General features: G+C 40.8%; 1 protein-coding gene across 4 annotated transcripts in view; it reads right to left on the bottom strand.

The window, feature by feature from the left end:
• DNM3 (dynamin 3) overlaps positions 1-17898 on the bottom strand; it is a 512631-nt gene that overhangs the window by 364807 nt on the left and 129926 nt on the right. For all 4 annotated transcript variants that reach the window (XM_058660674.1, XM_058660671.1, XM_058660672.1 and 1 more), the window contains exons 3-4: positions 17061-17210; positions 15852-16055 (exon numbers count right to left, since the gene is read on the bottom strand). In XM_058660674.1, coding sequence (XP_058516657.1) covers positions 15852-16055; positions 17061-17210 — 354 coding nt within the window. The remainder of the gene's footprint in view (positions 1-15851; positions 16056-17060; positions 17211-17898) is intronic.

Below are 17898 nucleotides of genomic sequence, written 5' to 3'. Positions count from 1 at the left end.
ACACAAACCCCTTCCCTTCCATCCTCCTTACCCTAACCTTGCCCCATAAAGCTTTTCTTTCCCACTTACAGAAAACAAAATGTATGGTTGAGCAATAAAATCTTCAAAACCTCTCTGGGTACCTACAAATAAGGCTGTATCAACATTCAGTTTCTTTACCTTCTATCACACACACAAAAAAAACAGTTCTTCCATGATAAGTATTGGCAAGTACTTCAGAAATGGTGGGGAGACAGAGGACTGGCAGGAAGTAGACGGAAGGAAGGCTAGATGACAGTCTAAGTAAGGAAGGATCCTGAAAGACCACAAGGGAAAATGTGGGTCTTACAGAAAGTTAGAGCTGTTTCATTTTTTTAATTGCTTTATTTTGTACTGTAAGGGCACATTTTATTTACACTATGTATGAAACAATACATGCTATTTCTAATTTAATTATGTATTCTAGGGATGGTCTGTAGAATATGCTTTGTAGAAACTAGGAAAAGAGTTACTATTCTAATGAAAATGTGCGAAGCTCATGGTCATATCACAAAACAAGGTAAAATCCAATTCCATAGGCAAAAAATACTTTAAATGTTTTCAAATTTCAAAATAACAAGCATAAGACCACAAAGCATTCTTTACAAAAGAAAAAGATTTCTTAATCTCACTTGAAAGATTACAGAGAGAGGGAAAGATCTTCTATCCGCTGGTTCACTACCCCAATTGACCGCAATGAGCCGAACTGGGCCGGTCTGAAGCTGGGACACAGAGCATTCTTCCAAGAATCCTACCTGGGTACAGGGACCTAAGATACTGGACCAGCCTTCACTGTTTCCCCAGGCCATCAGCAGGGAGCTGAATAAAGTGGAGCAGCTGGGACTAAAATTGGTGGCCATATGGAATGCCAGTTCCACAGGCCAACTCTTAGCTTGCTATGCCACTGCACTGGCCCAAAGAACACTAATATTGCTTAATACTAAAGTCATTTTAATTCAATGTTTTTTGCCTTGAATGGCAACAAAACACTTATCCTTAAGCTAATATACAGAGAATGCCTGAGAAAATTCTTATCATTAACTTGTACTTGAATTTGGGGAAATAGAGACAACATTTTATTTATTTCTGATTTCTGATGTTTTTTTTAGATTTTCTCATAGTGCTTGTTTTCTATATTAAAACTCTACATTTAACTTCCACAAAGAGCAATTCAGACATTTTAAACTTGTTAATGTGACGTCTCTACAGTGACCCCCAGTGGCAAAGAAATGAATGTGTAACATAAAAAAAACAAAACAAAACAAAACAAAAAAAAACACTTCTGGGCCATGATTCGGTAGCCTAGTGGCTAAAGTGTTTGCCTTGAATGCACCAGGATTCCATATAGGGCCCGGTTCTAATCCAGGCGGCCCAGCTTCCCATCCAGCTCCCTGCTTATGGTCTGGGAAAGCAGTCCAGGATGCCCAAAGTCTTGGGACCGTGCACCCACGTGGGCTCCTGGCTTCAGATTGGCTCAGCTCCAGCCATTGCAGTCGCTTAGGGAGTGAAGATCGTCCTCTCTGTCTCTCCTCCTCTCTGTATATCTGACTTTGCAAAAAAAAAAAAAAAAAAAAAAATACAAAACACAAAACCACTTCTCAGGCCTGGTGTGATAGCCTAACAGCTGAAGTCCTTGCCTCACACACATGATCCCCTGTGGGGGGCCACTTCTAATCCTGGCAGCCCTGCTTCCCATCCAGTTCCTTGCTTGCGGCCTGGGAAAGCAGTTGAGGACTGCCCAGTGTCTTGGGACCCTGCACCCACGTGGGAGATCTGCAAAAGGCTCCAGGCTCCTGGCTTCAGATCAGCACATCTCCAGCTATTGTGGTCTCTTGAGGAATGAAGGGAATGAAGAAGAGAGAGAGAAAGAGAGAGGAAGGAAGGAAGGAAGGAAGGAAGGAAGGAAGGAAGGAAGGAAGGAAGAAAAGACTGGCCAACTGTAACAAGAGTCTCACTGCTGTTAGAAATAGCCTCAAAAGTAAATCCCCCGAGAAGGCAAAATGCAGCTTGTATCTGAAACACTAAGTTATTTATACTTAAAGATATCTTCAAATATACTAACTGATCCACTTAATGTTAAATAGGATTTACACACTCAATGCAATTATTCAATATCTATTGGGGTTTTCCATTGGACCCAATAATTAAGCTAAGAATTCAAAGGTAAAGTGAGAATCTAACTGGGAGGAAAGAAGAGGTTGTCAAGAAGAGAAGTGCCCAGAAAATGCCTTTTCCCATGACTTGCTTGTACAATAGCAATTTCTAAACAGACTCTGAGTGTCGGCTTAAACTCGCCTGGTGTTTGGAGCTTCTGTTTAATGCAGCAGCACTAGCCTCTCCATGCCACACGGAGAAGTGGACATCTGCTAAATTTTATCAAAACTCAACAAACACCAACTTATGTCATCCACAGAGGTCAACATTTTCCATATTAAAAAGAGAAAAATTAAAAAAAAACTGTCAAAGCAAGCTGAACACTCCCTCACAAAGCAAGAAGTCTCAGGAGCCAGCCCCGCGGTATAGCAAGTTAAGCTTCTGCCTGTGGCACCATCATCCCACACAGGCACCAGTGCATGTCCCGGCTATTCTGATCCAGTTCCCTGCTTATGGCCTGGGAAAGCAGAGGATAGCCCAAATCCCCAGGACGTTTCTGGCTTTTGGCTTCAGATTGCCAGGTCCTGCATTGTGGCCACTTCGGAGTGAACCATCAGATGCAAGACCTCTGTCTCTCCTTCTCTCTGGAACTCTTCTTTACAACTAAAAGTAAAAATAAAAAAGTCTAAAAAACAAAAACAAAACACAACCAAGTGACTCCAGCATGGTGGTGAGTTTTGGTCCAGTTCACAAATGGCATCTCATGAAAAAACAGACCCCTTTCCTAACCAGAGATCTTTTGGGAAGATGTGATACTTCAGGAAGACCTCTGTTCATGCTGGATCCAGAAATGAAATTCATCTGCTGTGAAATAAATCACCATGGAAGGAATTTCCAGACACATTTGCTCCCTAGTGTGGCCGCTGAGCAACCCTTCATTGTAGACAACAAGTTGAAATACTGTAGTGTCTCCCCAAATAAAAGGCACAATGACAGTCTTTGTGGGTAATGAACTCTTGCTCCAGTAATAAATCAACACCACCATGAACTCCTTTGCTTAGAAAGTATGTGTGTATCTTCATGATGAACTGCAGTACAGCAGTATCCTCAAAGCGTGCAGATATCAGGGGCTGTAGCTGAAATTAATGGCACTATAAACACCATGTCATCTAATATGACCATCTTTCAGGATATGTGGCTATCAAGCTATCACACATCAACTCAATATCAAAAACCCATTTAATCATCAATCAGTCTACCCACTAACCTCATCTGTATCCATGCCCTTTGTCTTTCTGTCTTTAAAAAAATAATAATAATCTAATCTTCTTCCATCTATCTAAGGTTAACACTTCCACAAATGCCTTTCATTGCATTAAGGATTTTTCTTGCCTATTAAACCTGTTTTTACTCTATACTCCTGAATTTATCCCACTTCTGCTCCCTATCACCAATTTTATCTCTTCAACATTGTTGTCTTCAGCATTACAGTGATAGTAGTATTTATTTAACAGAATTTTTCCTTTTTAATACCTATATGCAAATATCTTTTAACAAATTTATCAACATGAACTTCTTATCCAAATATATACTCAAATAAAGCCAAATCTTACTTAGCTGAAAATGGCCCATGACTAATAGACTTAATGTAGTAGAAAATAGCTTAAAATAGGCATTTTTTTTACTTCTTAGCAATCTTTATAATTATTTACCTTGATGACAAGACTGTAATTCAGATACACTTGTCTAATTCAGTCTACTCTGTAATCCACAGAGGTCATCCTTCTTGAGCCAAAGGCAAAATTCAGAAAAGATATACATGAAGTGATAGGAATAAGCCACTTGCACTGCCAGCCAAACAGGCCCAGAAGACCAATGGGACTAGATGTCCTAACCAGATGGCCCTCACCATCCTAATTCAAGGACTTGCACAGGAAGTTTCTGTCTGTTGCAACTGCAAATAGGTCAGAAATAGAGACAGCAGTGCAAGTGCTAGAATAAATGCTACTTCTCCACAAAGTCAATAAAAAATAACAAGGAAAAATGGTCAAAATCAAACTTCTTTCGGAAGTCAGAAAATTCACCAAAAGCTGGCTTAACATCATGGGGCATTTACTCAAAATAGACATGCTGAATCTCAGTAAGAGGGATAATCTGTGTGGTGTCTGAATTTGCCCTGCTTCCATCCCCTCTACAGCTCTACAGGAGCCCCAGAAGTCAAAACTTCCACAATCGTGGGGAAGCGAAAATCAAGGACACACTTAAACAAAGAATCATTAGCCAGAGTGAAGCGTGGAGGGCATATTCCAGGAAATGGGAGATGACAGGCCAATGGCAGAGTAGCACTAGGAGACTGACAGGCAAGAGGAAGCAGCAGAGAAAACGGTGTGGTGTTGCAGTGACCAGATATCACAGCAGCTGGCAGCAAGTGGCAATCCAAACTCCACACACAAACAGGTAGGAGCTCAGGAGCTGAACCCAGGCAAAGAACTGCCTGTCCTGCTGATTTGTTTGATCCAACCAGGAATAGAGACAGAGCAACAGACCCCAAGAGGCAGTGCAGGAACAGGTTGGATTTCTCAACCCAGACCCCACAAGTTCCACACCAGGCACCCTTTTGTGCAGTGAGGCAAAGACTGGGAACAGCAAGCTGTGCTTGCGCTAAGCCGGGAGTGAACTCATTTCCAGCTCAGTGCATTGCCCTGCTCCTACAGAGAAAACAGTACCAACATGGCATCCTACAGATTCCACCCAAAATAGGTCCGGGTAAACCCAGTGAAGGGAGTGGCACAAGTGACTACAAAGACTGGGTACCAAATGCAATAAGTAAAACTGAACTGTACACCTGTGGGTGACAGCATAGAAACCTGCCCTTGGAGAGGACTCTGCTAACCAGATGTACAAGGATAAATAGCAAAGACAAGACAGAGGCACAATGAATATTACTGAGGATTCCCCTACAAAGGAGCCTTTGTCAAACTCAGAGTTAATACAGGAATAACTTTAAAACTTGTTATAAAGCTTCTCATCAACAAGAAGCACACTTAAAAAGTTAAGGAATGTGTGATACAGGGAACAGCAACGCTGATACAAAAGCAGAATTATTAGAAATTAAGGACACAATGGAGTAATTACAAATTCAACAGAAAAAAATCAACAACAGAATGAGTGTGGCAGAAGAGTCACAGAATTGGAAGGTATTTCCTGCCACAATGGTGAGACAATCAAAAAGCTGGAAATGGATCTGATTCAAGCCAAAAAAAAGTATTCAAGAATTAAGAGACAGTATTAAAAGTTATGGGAGTCCCAGAAGGTGTAGAAAGGTGTAGAAGCTAGGTTTAAAGATGTATTCAATGAAATCATAAGCCAAAACTTCCCTAATCTGGAGAAAGAATTGGGAAACAGAATATAGGAGGGGCACAGAACTCCCAACAGAGTTGACAAAAAGCAATCTTCAACACGACACATGATAACCAAGCTCTCTTCAAATGAACATAAGGAAAAGATACTTAAATGTACACATAAAAAAAATCAATTGACATATATATAGAGGAATAACAATCAGACTCACAGGAGACCTCTCACAGGAAACTCTTCAGGCCAGAAGAGAATGGAGCAACATATTCGAGATTCTAAAAGCAAAAAATTGTTGGCCCAGAGCCTTTGGAATTGTACCATAAAACGATTTAAAAAATGAAAAAAAAGGACTTTAACTACTAAACTTAACTAAATAATAACTAAATAATACAACTTAAATAGCCTGGTATCTATTAAATAATTATTAGTCTGAAAAAAACTCATTACACAAGCAAAATACCCATGACAAACAGTTTCACTTGTAAATTCCATAAATCATTTGAGGAAGAAATAAAATCCTTTCTACAGAAACTCTTCCAAAAGACTGAAAAGGAAAATATATGCTCTAATTCCATGGCCCAGATAGTACTTTACAGCTAAAACAAAGACAGTATATAGAAAACAACCCTAACTGCAGAACACGACCCTACAAACATAATCGTGGGGAAAATCAATAGCCCAGCAAGTCCTAGAGGAGAAATAGGGCTTGGGAACACCAAAACTGCCATAGTCAGGGAATTCTAACTATTTAATCTAAGAGTTGCTTAAAGCCTTCCATTCACAGAGCTTCTCTTTATTGGACCTGACTCGGAGCTGACTTAGTATGAGCAGCTTCTTTCCCCAGGAAGAAAGTGTCAGAAACAATCAGCGCCTAGCATCTAATACCGCAGCTGCCTAAGACACTGCTTACAACTGGGCAGGGGGGAACAAACTAACCAAAGAACCTAAAAGGAAAAGCTCCGGAGCCAGAGCGCCACATCAGCCTGTGGGAGCTTGCATATACATGCCTAGGACTTTGCACATTCTTAGAAAATACCTCTGAAGATCCCACATTGAGGCCACAATCACATTAATACCCTTGGTAAGCACACAGAGAAAGTTTATTAGCTCTCGTTATTTAAGGAAATTGCCATCTAATCATTAGCTGATCACTGAGAAAACTTAGCAAAGAGTTAAGTAGCTACAAGCAACAAAGAACACAGACATCACAAAATTGGTTCAGGAAAATACCAGGTAAACACACGGCAGCAGCCGAGGCAGCAACAAGAGCAAACAGCAACAAAAACAGATCTTGCAGAAGTCAGAAATCTGAGCATCGCACAGTTACTTACATGTCTCATCTTATAAACATACACACAAAACTCCAAGGTATGCAAAGAACATATGGGCCCACAGCAGTCAACAGGAACTGTTGAAACCCAGACCTGAAATTGCCAGACCGACGTATGCCTAAGAATTAAAACAGCTAAAGAATTAAAAGTAGAATGATGTTTCATTGAATATAGAATATCAGTAGAGACAAAAAGCGTTTGTCTTTTAAAAAAAGAACAAAATAGAAATTTTGCATATAAAAATGAAAATCATGGGACTGACACATAGTGGCACAACAGGTTAGGTCAAAAACTGCAATGATAATGTCCTGTCTGAGTGCTGAACTGCATCCAGGCTACTTCACTTCTGATCCAGCTCCCCACTAATGTGCCCAGGAAAGCAGCACAGAACACGGCCCAAGTGTCTGGGCCACTGGGACCCACATGGCAGACTGGCTGGAGTTCCAAGTGCTTGACTCCGGCGTGGCCAGTAGACCCACTTGGGGAGTGAAGTAGTGCATGGAGGATCCCTCTGTTTGTCTCTTCTCCTTTCTCCCCATCTCTAACTCTGACTTTCAGGGAAATAAATTATGTTATTTTGTTTTTTAAGGTTTATTTTTATTGTAAGGTTAAATATACGGAGAGGAGAGACGGAGAGGAAGCTCTTCCATCTGATGATTCACTCCCCAAGTGACCACAATGGCCAAAGCTAAGGAGCTTCTTCCAGGTCTCCCACAACGGGTGCAGGGTCCTCAACTTTGGGCGGTCCTCAACTGCTTTCCCAGGCCACAAGCAGGGAGCTGGATGGGAAGTGGGGCAGCCAGGATTAGAACCGGCGCCCATATGGGATCCGGGTGCTTGCAAGACGAGGGATTTAGCAGCTAGGCTACCACGCCACGTCCAAAAATAAATCTTTTTTTTTTTTTAATTACAGTAAGTTAAAATATTCCCAAGAAAGGTTCAACAGCAGATCTGAGCAGGCAGAAAGAATCAACCACCTTGAATATAGGTCAGCTAAAAACACGCCTTACTAAGGAACATTCTTTTCCTTCCTAAGGAAAACAAAGAAAAAACAAAAAGGAAAAAGGAACAAAGCCTCGGAAATCTGTAGAACATGATTAAGCATACATACAACACACACATTAACAGGAGTACTAGAAAGAGTAGAAAGAGAGAATGAGAAGATAGAAGAATTGAAGAAACGTCTACTTTTTTTTCCAAATGCAATGAAAATTTTTCATCCATACATCCAAGAAATTCAACGAATTCTACGTAGGAAAACTCACAAGGTCCATACCCACACATGCCATAATCAAATTATCAAAAACAGAGAGAATCGTGAAATCAGCAAGACAAGAAAGACTCCTCGTGCTCAAGCAATGTCCAGTGGGGTTAAAGCTGAATTTTGACCATACAGAATACACGGTAACAGAAAGACACACTCAAAAAGAAAGACTGTCAACTACGAATTTTCCTTGGAAATTAAAATAGAACACACACAAAAATAATGTATAAGAATGAAATAAAATGGTTATTTTTAGGATATAATTGTCATTTTTAACCTTTGCTTGTACTCTTGTCAACTATGGTCTGCCTACTTTTTTTACTTGTTGAATATTATGAATAGTAGCAAGTTGAGCCTATAAATCAAGAGGGGAATAAAATTATGTATTTGCAAAAATTAATGAAGAGAGAGGTGGGAGGAAGGGCACTTGGAGGGAACCAGGGGACTAAGGAGAAAGTGGCTGTTTTATTGAACTGTTCTACAGAATGGGTAAAATTTGTTGTCTTGGGGCCAGCACAGGCATGGGCATCCCCTATGGGTGCCAATTCGTGACCCAGCTGCTCTGCTTCCAATCAGCTCCTTGCTTGTGGCTGGGAAAGCAATAGAGGACAGCCTTGGAACCTCACTCCTACGTGGGAGACCCAGAAGAAACTCTAGGCTTCTGGCTTCAGATTGGCTCAGCTCTGGATACTGAGAGAACCTGCAGAGGGAAGGTCTTCTTCTCTGTCTCCCCTTCTCTTTGTACATCTGCCTTTCCAATGAAAATAAATAACTCCAGAAAACAACCAAGTAATTCCTGAATAAATGAAAATTTATAGAATCTTGAACTAGATGATCCCTCTACAATAAATAAAAACGACAATCCTTCGGGCAGAAATGAAGACACTAGGCAGTACTCACATTTCCATAAGACAAAGAACACTGATGAAAAGATAATGGAGGGGCCTGGCATGATAGCGTAGTGGTTAAAGTCCTAGCCTTGCATGCATTGGGATCCCATATGGGCGCCGGTTCTAATCCCGGTGGCCCCGCTTCCCATCCAGCTCCCTGCTTGTGGCTTGGGAAAGCAGTTGAGGACTGCCCAAAGTTGAGGACCCTGCACCCGTTGTGGGAGACCTGGAAGAGGCTCCTGGCTTCAAACTGGCTTAGCTCCAGCTGTTGCTCAGGGAGTGAACCAGCACTCTGCCTCTCCTCCTCTCTGTATATCTGCCTTTCCAATAAAAATAAATAAATTTTTTAAAAAAAGGATTTAAAAAAAGATAATGGAGTTGCTAAGTAGATTTTATGAAAGTATTTGTTCACTTGTTTGTAACTCTTTTTCCCTCTATATCATTTAAAAGACAGCTGTATAAATTTATGTATCTGAGATTAGCATGTAATATATAAAATATAATTCGTACAATATTATCACATAGGAAATATAGGAAGTTGATCTATACAGGAGCAAAATTTTATGCACTGATGGGATTAAGCTGATGCATAATCAAATAATTGTTCCAAATTAACATGTCAATTTTATGTCTAAAGCAATCACTAGCAATTTAAAAAGTAATTAAATATATGGATCCTGGTACGTGCAAGGAAAGAACTTTAGCCACAAGGCTACTGCAGCAAGCCGTTTTTTTGTTGTCATTTTTTGGTTTGTTTATTTGTTTGTTTTTAAAAGACCCTTTCCAAAGCCGGCGTGGTGAAACTGTCTACTCTATCTTGACAATAGGATGCTGGACTCTCTGCCATTGTCCTTGCCCGCAATGATGGACATATGACTGTTTATGAAAAACTATACTATAGTAATAATATAGGGAAACTCAGTGGGGGAAGAAGGGACTTGTGGAGGGGGTACGGGAAATCCCAGGGTCTATGGAACTGTATCATAAAATGATAATAATAATTTTTTAAAAGAAGTAAAATTTTAAAAATAATTTAAAGTCAATTAAATATATGGCAAAGCAATTAAAATGATACATTTAAAAGAGAGACACAACATAAGAAAACATAAATGGGAAAAAAGATGCACTAATGCAAGACATACACAGAAAAATAGCAAAGCAACAAACAAAATTCAACTATCAGGAGTGATATCAAATGTACACAAATTAAAGAATCTAAAAGGCAGATATTGGCAGAAAAGATTTAAAAAGTAACACACATGGTCCAACTACATGCTCCCTGTAAGAGAAACATTTTATATTCAAACATAAAAAGTCTGAAGGTAAAGGACAGGAAAAGCTATACCGAGTCAATAGTAAGCAAAGGGAGCTGTAATAGAAAGAATAACATCAAAATACTCTCCAAGTCAAAAATCATTTCTAAAGACAAGGATAATTTTATATAAGCCAAGAAGACCTATCCATCATAAAGATCAAGCACACCTAAAAACAGAGCCCTAAAATACGTAAAGCAAAAGCTGACACAGGTGAACGGGAAAATAGATTATTCATGAATAAACTGGAAACTTCCAAAAATCGCCTAACCAGATAGAAGCACAACCTGGAACACAAACCACTAGACCCATGAGCATCTATAGGACGCTTCACCCAATGATAGCAAAATACGCATCTGTTGAAATGTCACACACATCATTCGCCAAAACAAGCCTGATGTGAGATACAATTGTGTTAGGAAATGTGAAAGCACTGAGATAATACATAGTACGCCCACTGACCGCAGTGAAATTAGAAACCAATAACAAAACAGAATTTGGAAAATTCCTGGGTGCTTGGAAGGAAATAAGCAACACATTCCTAAACAATTAAAGTTGATGTCGCTGCTTTTTTCTAAACTGAAACTGCAAGTAAGGAAATTAAGACCTTTGATTTAGATACTTCAAACCTTTAGGATAATCAGGCAAACACAGAAGGGCTAGGGAAGGTACTGATTCACCCAACCCAACACACTACATCTTTATGCTCATTTAAGGGTTGCACCAGATCCTGTCTTAAGTCTCCTTTCTTTCTTTATCTTCAATGTTTCCACATTAATTAAAACACATGATGCAAATTGCTAGTTTTGGCAAAAATTCCTTCTGTTTTTTTCCTAGTCTAGTAATCCGTGAGATCAGCTGAAGCCTCAGGATAGATCACCACACACGCTTCCATTTTCAGGGTTTTCAAGTGTGAAAACCGAAACTAAGATACAATTTTAAAAAATGAACCTTGATATTAGCAAGACACTTTCAACAACAAAGCCAAGAATTGTTCTGAGTAACAGTGTTGCTGATTCTCCTTAGCAGTCGTCCTTTAGGAGTCATTAGACAGGGATGCAGTGCGTGATATCAGCAAACGTTTTCTCTGGTTCCCACAAGGTACCCCATCAAAGCGCTCAAAGGACTGTCTCAGGACTACCCTCTGTAGAACTTCACCAATGGGGCTCTGGCCGGCTTCTCCACGGCAGCAGCAGCTCTATGATCCACGACAAGCTGTTTTAGATAAGTTCATCAGCATTCGCTTGGGAATTTCTAAGTGCAACCGAATTAAAAAAAAAAAAAAAAAAAACTTGAAAATCTGCGTCTCTGGTGGCAACAACAACAAATCTCACTTCACTTTCCACGCCCATGACGGAAAGTTAATGTAACATTTCACACAGGCTGTGGCAACATGTTACACCCACTGGCAGTGAGACTTGAAGACCAATTCCTTCCTGGAAACTGCCCTTCATGAGCAGTAGCGGATCCCACCTGACCATCTGCAGGCCTGTCCCTGTCAGCATTTCAGGTTCTAGCCGCGTCTTACCCCTCGCAGGAGCCTACGCACTCTCCAGGAGCATCTCGGAGCTACACACAGTTTAATAAATCTTAAGAATCAGGTAAGTTAATCACACAATTTTGGTTTTATTTTTCTGATAGAGTTCATAGTTTATGCAAAAAGAAAAAAATAGGTTCTTTGGCTTTTCTGCTGGCACTAGGAAGCAGAACGTGAGCCAGCAGCAATTGCAGCCATCTGGTCAACTGGGAGGAGCATCTGCCTGGGAAAAAAACTGATTTTAAGAGGCGGCGCTCCCAGCAAGGCGAGCAAGGAATCAAGTACTGTGTGGCTTTATCTACACTCTTGCATGAAGCTTTTACTGGATTAAGTGTGGATGTTTCAGAAATGTGACTTTCCTATACTCACCAAAATTGACTGATAAGCCTGCCCTCTTAATAGTCAAAACATGACTCCACCCTCTGTGGGAAGGTAACTGTGGACACAAGCGTGGTTTAATCCCTGTCCATACAATGGTCCCTCAAGGTGCTAATGCCGGAGAGGGAGTCTTGGTGACAGTCCCTGGTACAAGGGGTGCTGGTGGTTGTGGTAACCGCAACCGAACGCTCGAGAACTGCAGAATAAAGGCCAGAGTAGAGAAGCAGCAAGAAATACAACTGTCAAGAGGTTCAAATGCTCTCCTCCCCAACAACCTCACAGCCACCCTTCCTGAACCAAAGACTGACACTTAGAAGCTCAACTAGAGGCAAAATGCCAGAGATGAACTAACAATCTAGTATAAGAACCACTCTTCCTGCAACTCAACCTCATCACTCCTGGCACTATTGAATCTATTCATCCTCTTGGCTCCAATAAGACAAGACATAAGGTTTATCTTGGACCAGCTCAAGGACAAGAGTCCACATACTGCTATGAAATGATGTCAATCCGAAAAACAGTAATATTATTTCAACCCCAAACAGCCTGTATCTCATGCAATAAGATATTGTGAAGTAACCAATGATATGAGGCAGATTGCTTATGATCTACATCAAAGAATTGTAAAACCTAATGTACTTGTAAGGCCCCATGATACTTGGAAAGGGGGAGAGAGAGCAGAGAAATCTTACATCACCCTAGAAGGTGTGAGGAAGATGGGAAATATAACCTATCAGTATCATAACTGGTAACTCATAGACAACAGACGCGAATTAGCATTAGACAATAGCAAAACTACAAAGGCATATGGGGGAATCAGGAGTAATCCTAACAACCTCTTAACAGGAGGTCATACGCATAGAGCAGGGGGGGGACCCCAGAGTGGAGCAAGCAGACAGGAGGAGGCTTTTATCCCAATCCTGAAGACTCCCAGATCCTCACCGAGGAGCACCGAGGACTACATCCCTACTGCCAAGGAGACCGTGGGGAAATGGAGTGCCTTCAGAGACCAAGAACTCTGAGGTCAACCACCCCCATTCAGATCTACCACATGGGATGGAAGAAGCCCAAATCCTGCCTTGCAGGTTCCAAGGTCATCGGAACAACAACCAGGATCCCTGAGCGGTCCGCAGAAACAGAACAGTAAACTTCCTTCGGGACTAGGGAGAGGAGCTTTCTCTGGTCCTTGCCTGCTTCCAACTTTGGGTCCCCACCCCCTCTCTCGCAATGACCATCAGGATCACTCCATAAACCCCTCAAAACAAACAAACAAACAAACAAAACAAACAAAACTAGAATAGATAGACAGAGAACAACAAGGAAAGCTTAGAACGAGACAGGAAACGGTCAGCGGGGATGCACTTATACCTCACTGGGTGGGACACAAAGATTAGTTACTCCTCACTGGGGTATGGAAGATTTCTCTGCACACCCCTCCTAAACATGCTCACCTAAACTGTTGACATATATCCTGTTAGAATTAGAGTTAGACCACCCGAAAAACAGCCAGGTTCAGCGAAATCATGCTTCAATGCTATAAACTGCTAAAGACTAAAATTAAAATAGACATGAGACAGCTGAATAGCAATCTAAGCCATTTTAAGGTGTATAGAATATGTTTGAATGTAAACCAAAATTGAAATGTCTATGAAGAAGTCACAGGATGTGGTTGAGAACCTGCATTTTCCTATTAACATATTGGTTAATCAATACCATGTCAATTAATGCCATAATGTTGTAAATGGTTGGAAATATTATGTTGGGACTTTTAATTGATTGGAATGATACTCTGCCGGCTCTACATTCAGACCAGAGATGGTCTCACCAAGAAACCATTGAACTTACCAGGACAATAAGATGCTGGACTTTATGCTTGGTAAATACCTCCAATGAAAGAATGTCAACTGAATTTGAACTATGGAAATGCAACAAGGTGGAGCAATCCGCCGTGGGGGGAGGGTTTGGGGAGGGGCGGGGGGAATCCCAGTGCATAGAAAAATGTATCACATAATGCAATGTAATTAATTTTTTTAAAAAAGGAAATGCAATAAAAATATATGTTAAAAAAAAAAAAAGAGTCCACATAGAATCTAATCACAGAGGATGTCACCAAGCCAGATGGTCAGGCCTCATCTTAATTACCCATGGCTAGTGTCCCACTCTTACATAATGAGCAAGCACTAATCAAACATTTTTTTAAAATCTCTAACTTCAAACACTAAGACCAAAACAAGCAGCCAGAATAATATGGGTACAGACAAGGTACATTACAAAAAGAGAATCTCAAAGGCTCTCACTAAAATCCTTGCAGAAGATACTTGCCACACCAAATTAGGATGCTGTTTTTAAAAGTAAGAATTACATTCAGAAAATAAGGAAATGCCATTGGAACGTTAAGAATATACATATTAAAAATGGGGCCCAGCATGGTAGCCCAGTGGCTAAAGTCCTCGCCTTGAACATGCTGGGATCCCACATGGATGCTGATTCATACCCTGGCTACTCCACCTCCCTTCCAGCTCCCTGCTTGTGGCCTGGGAAAGCAGTCGAGGAGAGCCCAAGGCCTTGGGACCCTGTATCCCCATTGCAGACGTGGAGGAAGTTCCTGGCTCCTGACTTCGGATCGGCTCAGCTCTGGTCATTGCGGTCACTTGGGAAGTGAACCATCGGATGGAAGATCTTCCTCTCTGTCTCTCCTCCACTCTGTATATCTACCTTTCCAATAACAATGAATAAATCTTTAAATATCTATATTAAAAATGAAAAACAATCAGAAGAGACAAGGACAACAGTGAGTATAGCTTGTAAAAGAAATAAAACAATGAATAAGAGAAGATAAAGATTAAAATCAAGAAAAATGATTAATCCAATGGTTCTAACATGATTATAACAATTACAGATTAAAAAATAGAGGCAAGTGATTATTAAGAAAGGCAATATTCCTATAACTGAAGAACAGTTCTCTCCATACTGAGAGTGCCTTTCCACCACCACTTTAGACACACATGCACTAAGCCACTGACATCCCTGAAGATAAATCATTCAGCGGAAAGAAGCAAAGTTTAGAACATCAGCTTCAGGAAGGGACTTTTCCAGATTTGGAAATGCAAACAGAAGATAAATCTGTTTTTATGATAAAAACAAATCCTTGAAAAGGTCACAGAAAGTGCATACTACAAAAATTATGCATGGATCTCAATGTTGGCATCAACTCAACTCTTAATTCCATATTCCAGAATTTTTTTGAGGTACCCTCACATGTATTTATCCCAAATAACTTTAAACTAAGTATTTTATTAATAAATATTAAAAGACCTTCCTATCTTAAAGAAACGAATGGAAAGCTCAGAGGCAGATGTTCCATGAGGACTGTATTCTGACAGCTCTTACAGTAACTGAAGTAGGCTACACTAGGCTGTGCCAGAAGGCGATGGGATTTTTAAGATATACACCATACAAACACCCATTTTCCTAAATCTCAGTTAATTTTCTATTTATTCATATAGGTTTTGAGTATATTCCCTAGCAACTTTTTCAACATCTTAAACACAAAAGAATTAACAACACTAATAAATGGCTGATTTTATTCATATGAAATTAAGACATGAGAATGCATGCCACTTTGAATAATCAGACACGCTCCACGTCAGGTCCGCGCCCCACACTCACCTTGAGGATCAACTTCTTTGGCCAGCTTCAGGGCGTCTGAGTTGGCGAGGTCAGTGTTGGCTGGCGTCACAGCCAGAACCAGACAGTTCTCCCTGGTGATGAACTGCATGATCATTTCTCTGATCTGGTACTCAATATCTGGTGGCTGATCTCCCACGGGCACTTTAGTTATTCCAGGTAGGTCGATGAGTGTTAGATTTAACACTGTAAGGAAAGAAGCAGGGTCTTACACACACCTTCAATGCTAGCAGAGATCGACAATGCAGATTCATCCAGTTTGACATGGGACTCTGGACTCCAACTCGTTCGCAGAACAGAAAGCACAGAATGAAAAGTAGCTGTGCTGGACGATACTGTGCTGTGCCAAGTGATCATTTTAACATACTTAAAAGGCACTTCTTGCATGTTGAGTCGTTTCCTCAGAGTGCTGTCACCCCTGGAGGTCATTAACTAGAGGGTTACAATAAATGCCAACAGCAACTGTACATTCTGTCTACCAGTCTGGTTTGCCACCCTCAAACGGCACAAATGTTCTAAAAGTCATCATTCATTATTTATAGGCTAACAGAGCCCGTCAGAAGGCTGGCAACCTCGCAGGCTGCCCTGCGTTGAGTGTGAAGATGCAGAAACAGCCACAGCGTGACTCCTGCCAACCTCTGTGCACAACAGTGTGAGCACCAAGTCCATGTGGGAGGTAATAACCGAGCTTATGAAATTCACACTCTGTTCTCAAAATAACAAAACTAGGGAAAAAATTGAAACAAAGAAATTGTCCCACTAGAGATTTAGTTAGAATAGAGGCTTTTCCCATCATAAAGCTGGAACTGGTCATCCGATTTGTAAGTTTCCCCGGTGAGTCTGGGCAAAGAACAGGGGGACAAATCACGTTCATTCATCAGGAAGAAAATGGATAAAAACATACAAGCCCTCTAGGAAATCAAATAAGGAACCATGTACAAGACAATAAAAATAGAAAATACACACCTCTTTCAAATTCTATCAATTTCTAACAAAAGTAATGGAAAGTTGTCAATGAATAACTGAAATCTGATTTTTAAGTCATTTCCTGTACATAGTCTAAACGCTCTGTGGTGCACGTCACGTACGGTATTATACAAACATCACCCTGGACAGCACCATTTGTGTCTTCTACCCGAACAACATGTGTCACTTCATAGAGCAAACGCTTTGCAGAAGACGTGGACTTACCATGTGGGGAGTACACTCGTAAGTTGATGGGAATGGGGGAGATGCCTTTATTCACCCCAGTCACTCGATCAGTTTCTGCCTCAATCTCATGGCGAACTTCATCAAAATCTGTAAACTTTTTTCCTTTGCAATGCAGAAACTCAGCGTATTCTAAAAAACAAATTAATATGACTCAAATTTGTGCATTTGGAGCCATAATTATTGGAGAACAGTATTTCTCTACTTCTCAGTGTATTCACTGCTGTTCCCTTAGACACCAAAACAGAACACAGTAATTACTGGCAGGCCCCCCTTCCTATCCAGCTCCTGCTTGTGGCCTGGGACAGCAGCAGAGGACGGCCTGTAATAGCTTTGGGACCCTGAACCCACCCGAAAGAAGCTCCTGGCTTCTGGCTTCAAATGGGATAGCATTGCCATTTGAAGAGTGAACCAATAAAGATCTTTCTCTTTGTCTCTCCTTCTCTGTATAAATCTGCCTTTCTAAGGAAAATAAACACATCTTTTTTAAAAAAAAACACAGAAAATGTTTCTTTTGGTATGAAATCTTTTTTCTTGCCATTTTCTCAGTCTGGCTTTTGTCATCTGGAGCTGTTCGAACAGCATTCTTTCATGCAAAAAGGCCACGGACAAAGAATAACGCCAGCACAGACTCTACACGCCTGGCCTTCTCTCATTACGCTTCCTTGCTTAGCCGACCACTGCTCAGGTCACAGGTCGTCAGGAGTTCCCTGAGTGACTCCAACTCTCCTGAGCCAGAGACGTAGACTCCACGGGGGTCAAGGAGACTGCTTTAATTTACCCAAGAACTGAAATCATCTAGTTTTTCATATGTCAAAGT

The sequence above is a fragment of the Ochotona princeps genome, chromosome 2, assembly GCF_030435755.1.
Source record: "Ochotona princeps isolate mOchPri1 chromosome 2, mOchPri1.hap1, whole genome shotgun sequence".
Taxonomy (NCBI): domain Eukaryota; kingdom Metazoa; phylum Chordata; class Mammalia; order Lagomorpha; family Ochotonidae; genus Ochotona; species Ochotona princeps.
The sequence above is the reverse complement of the archived record's forward strand: the minus strand, read 5'-3'. Positions and strand labels throughout refer to the sequence as shown.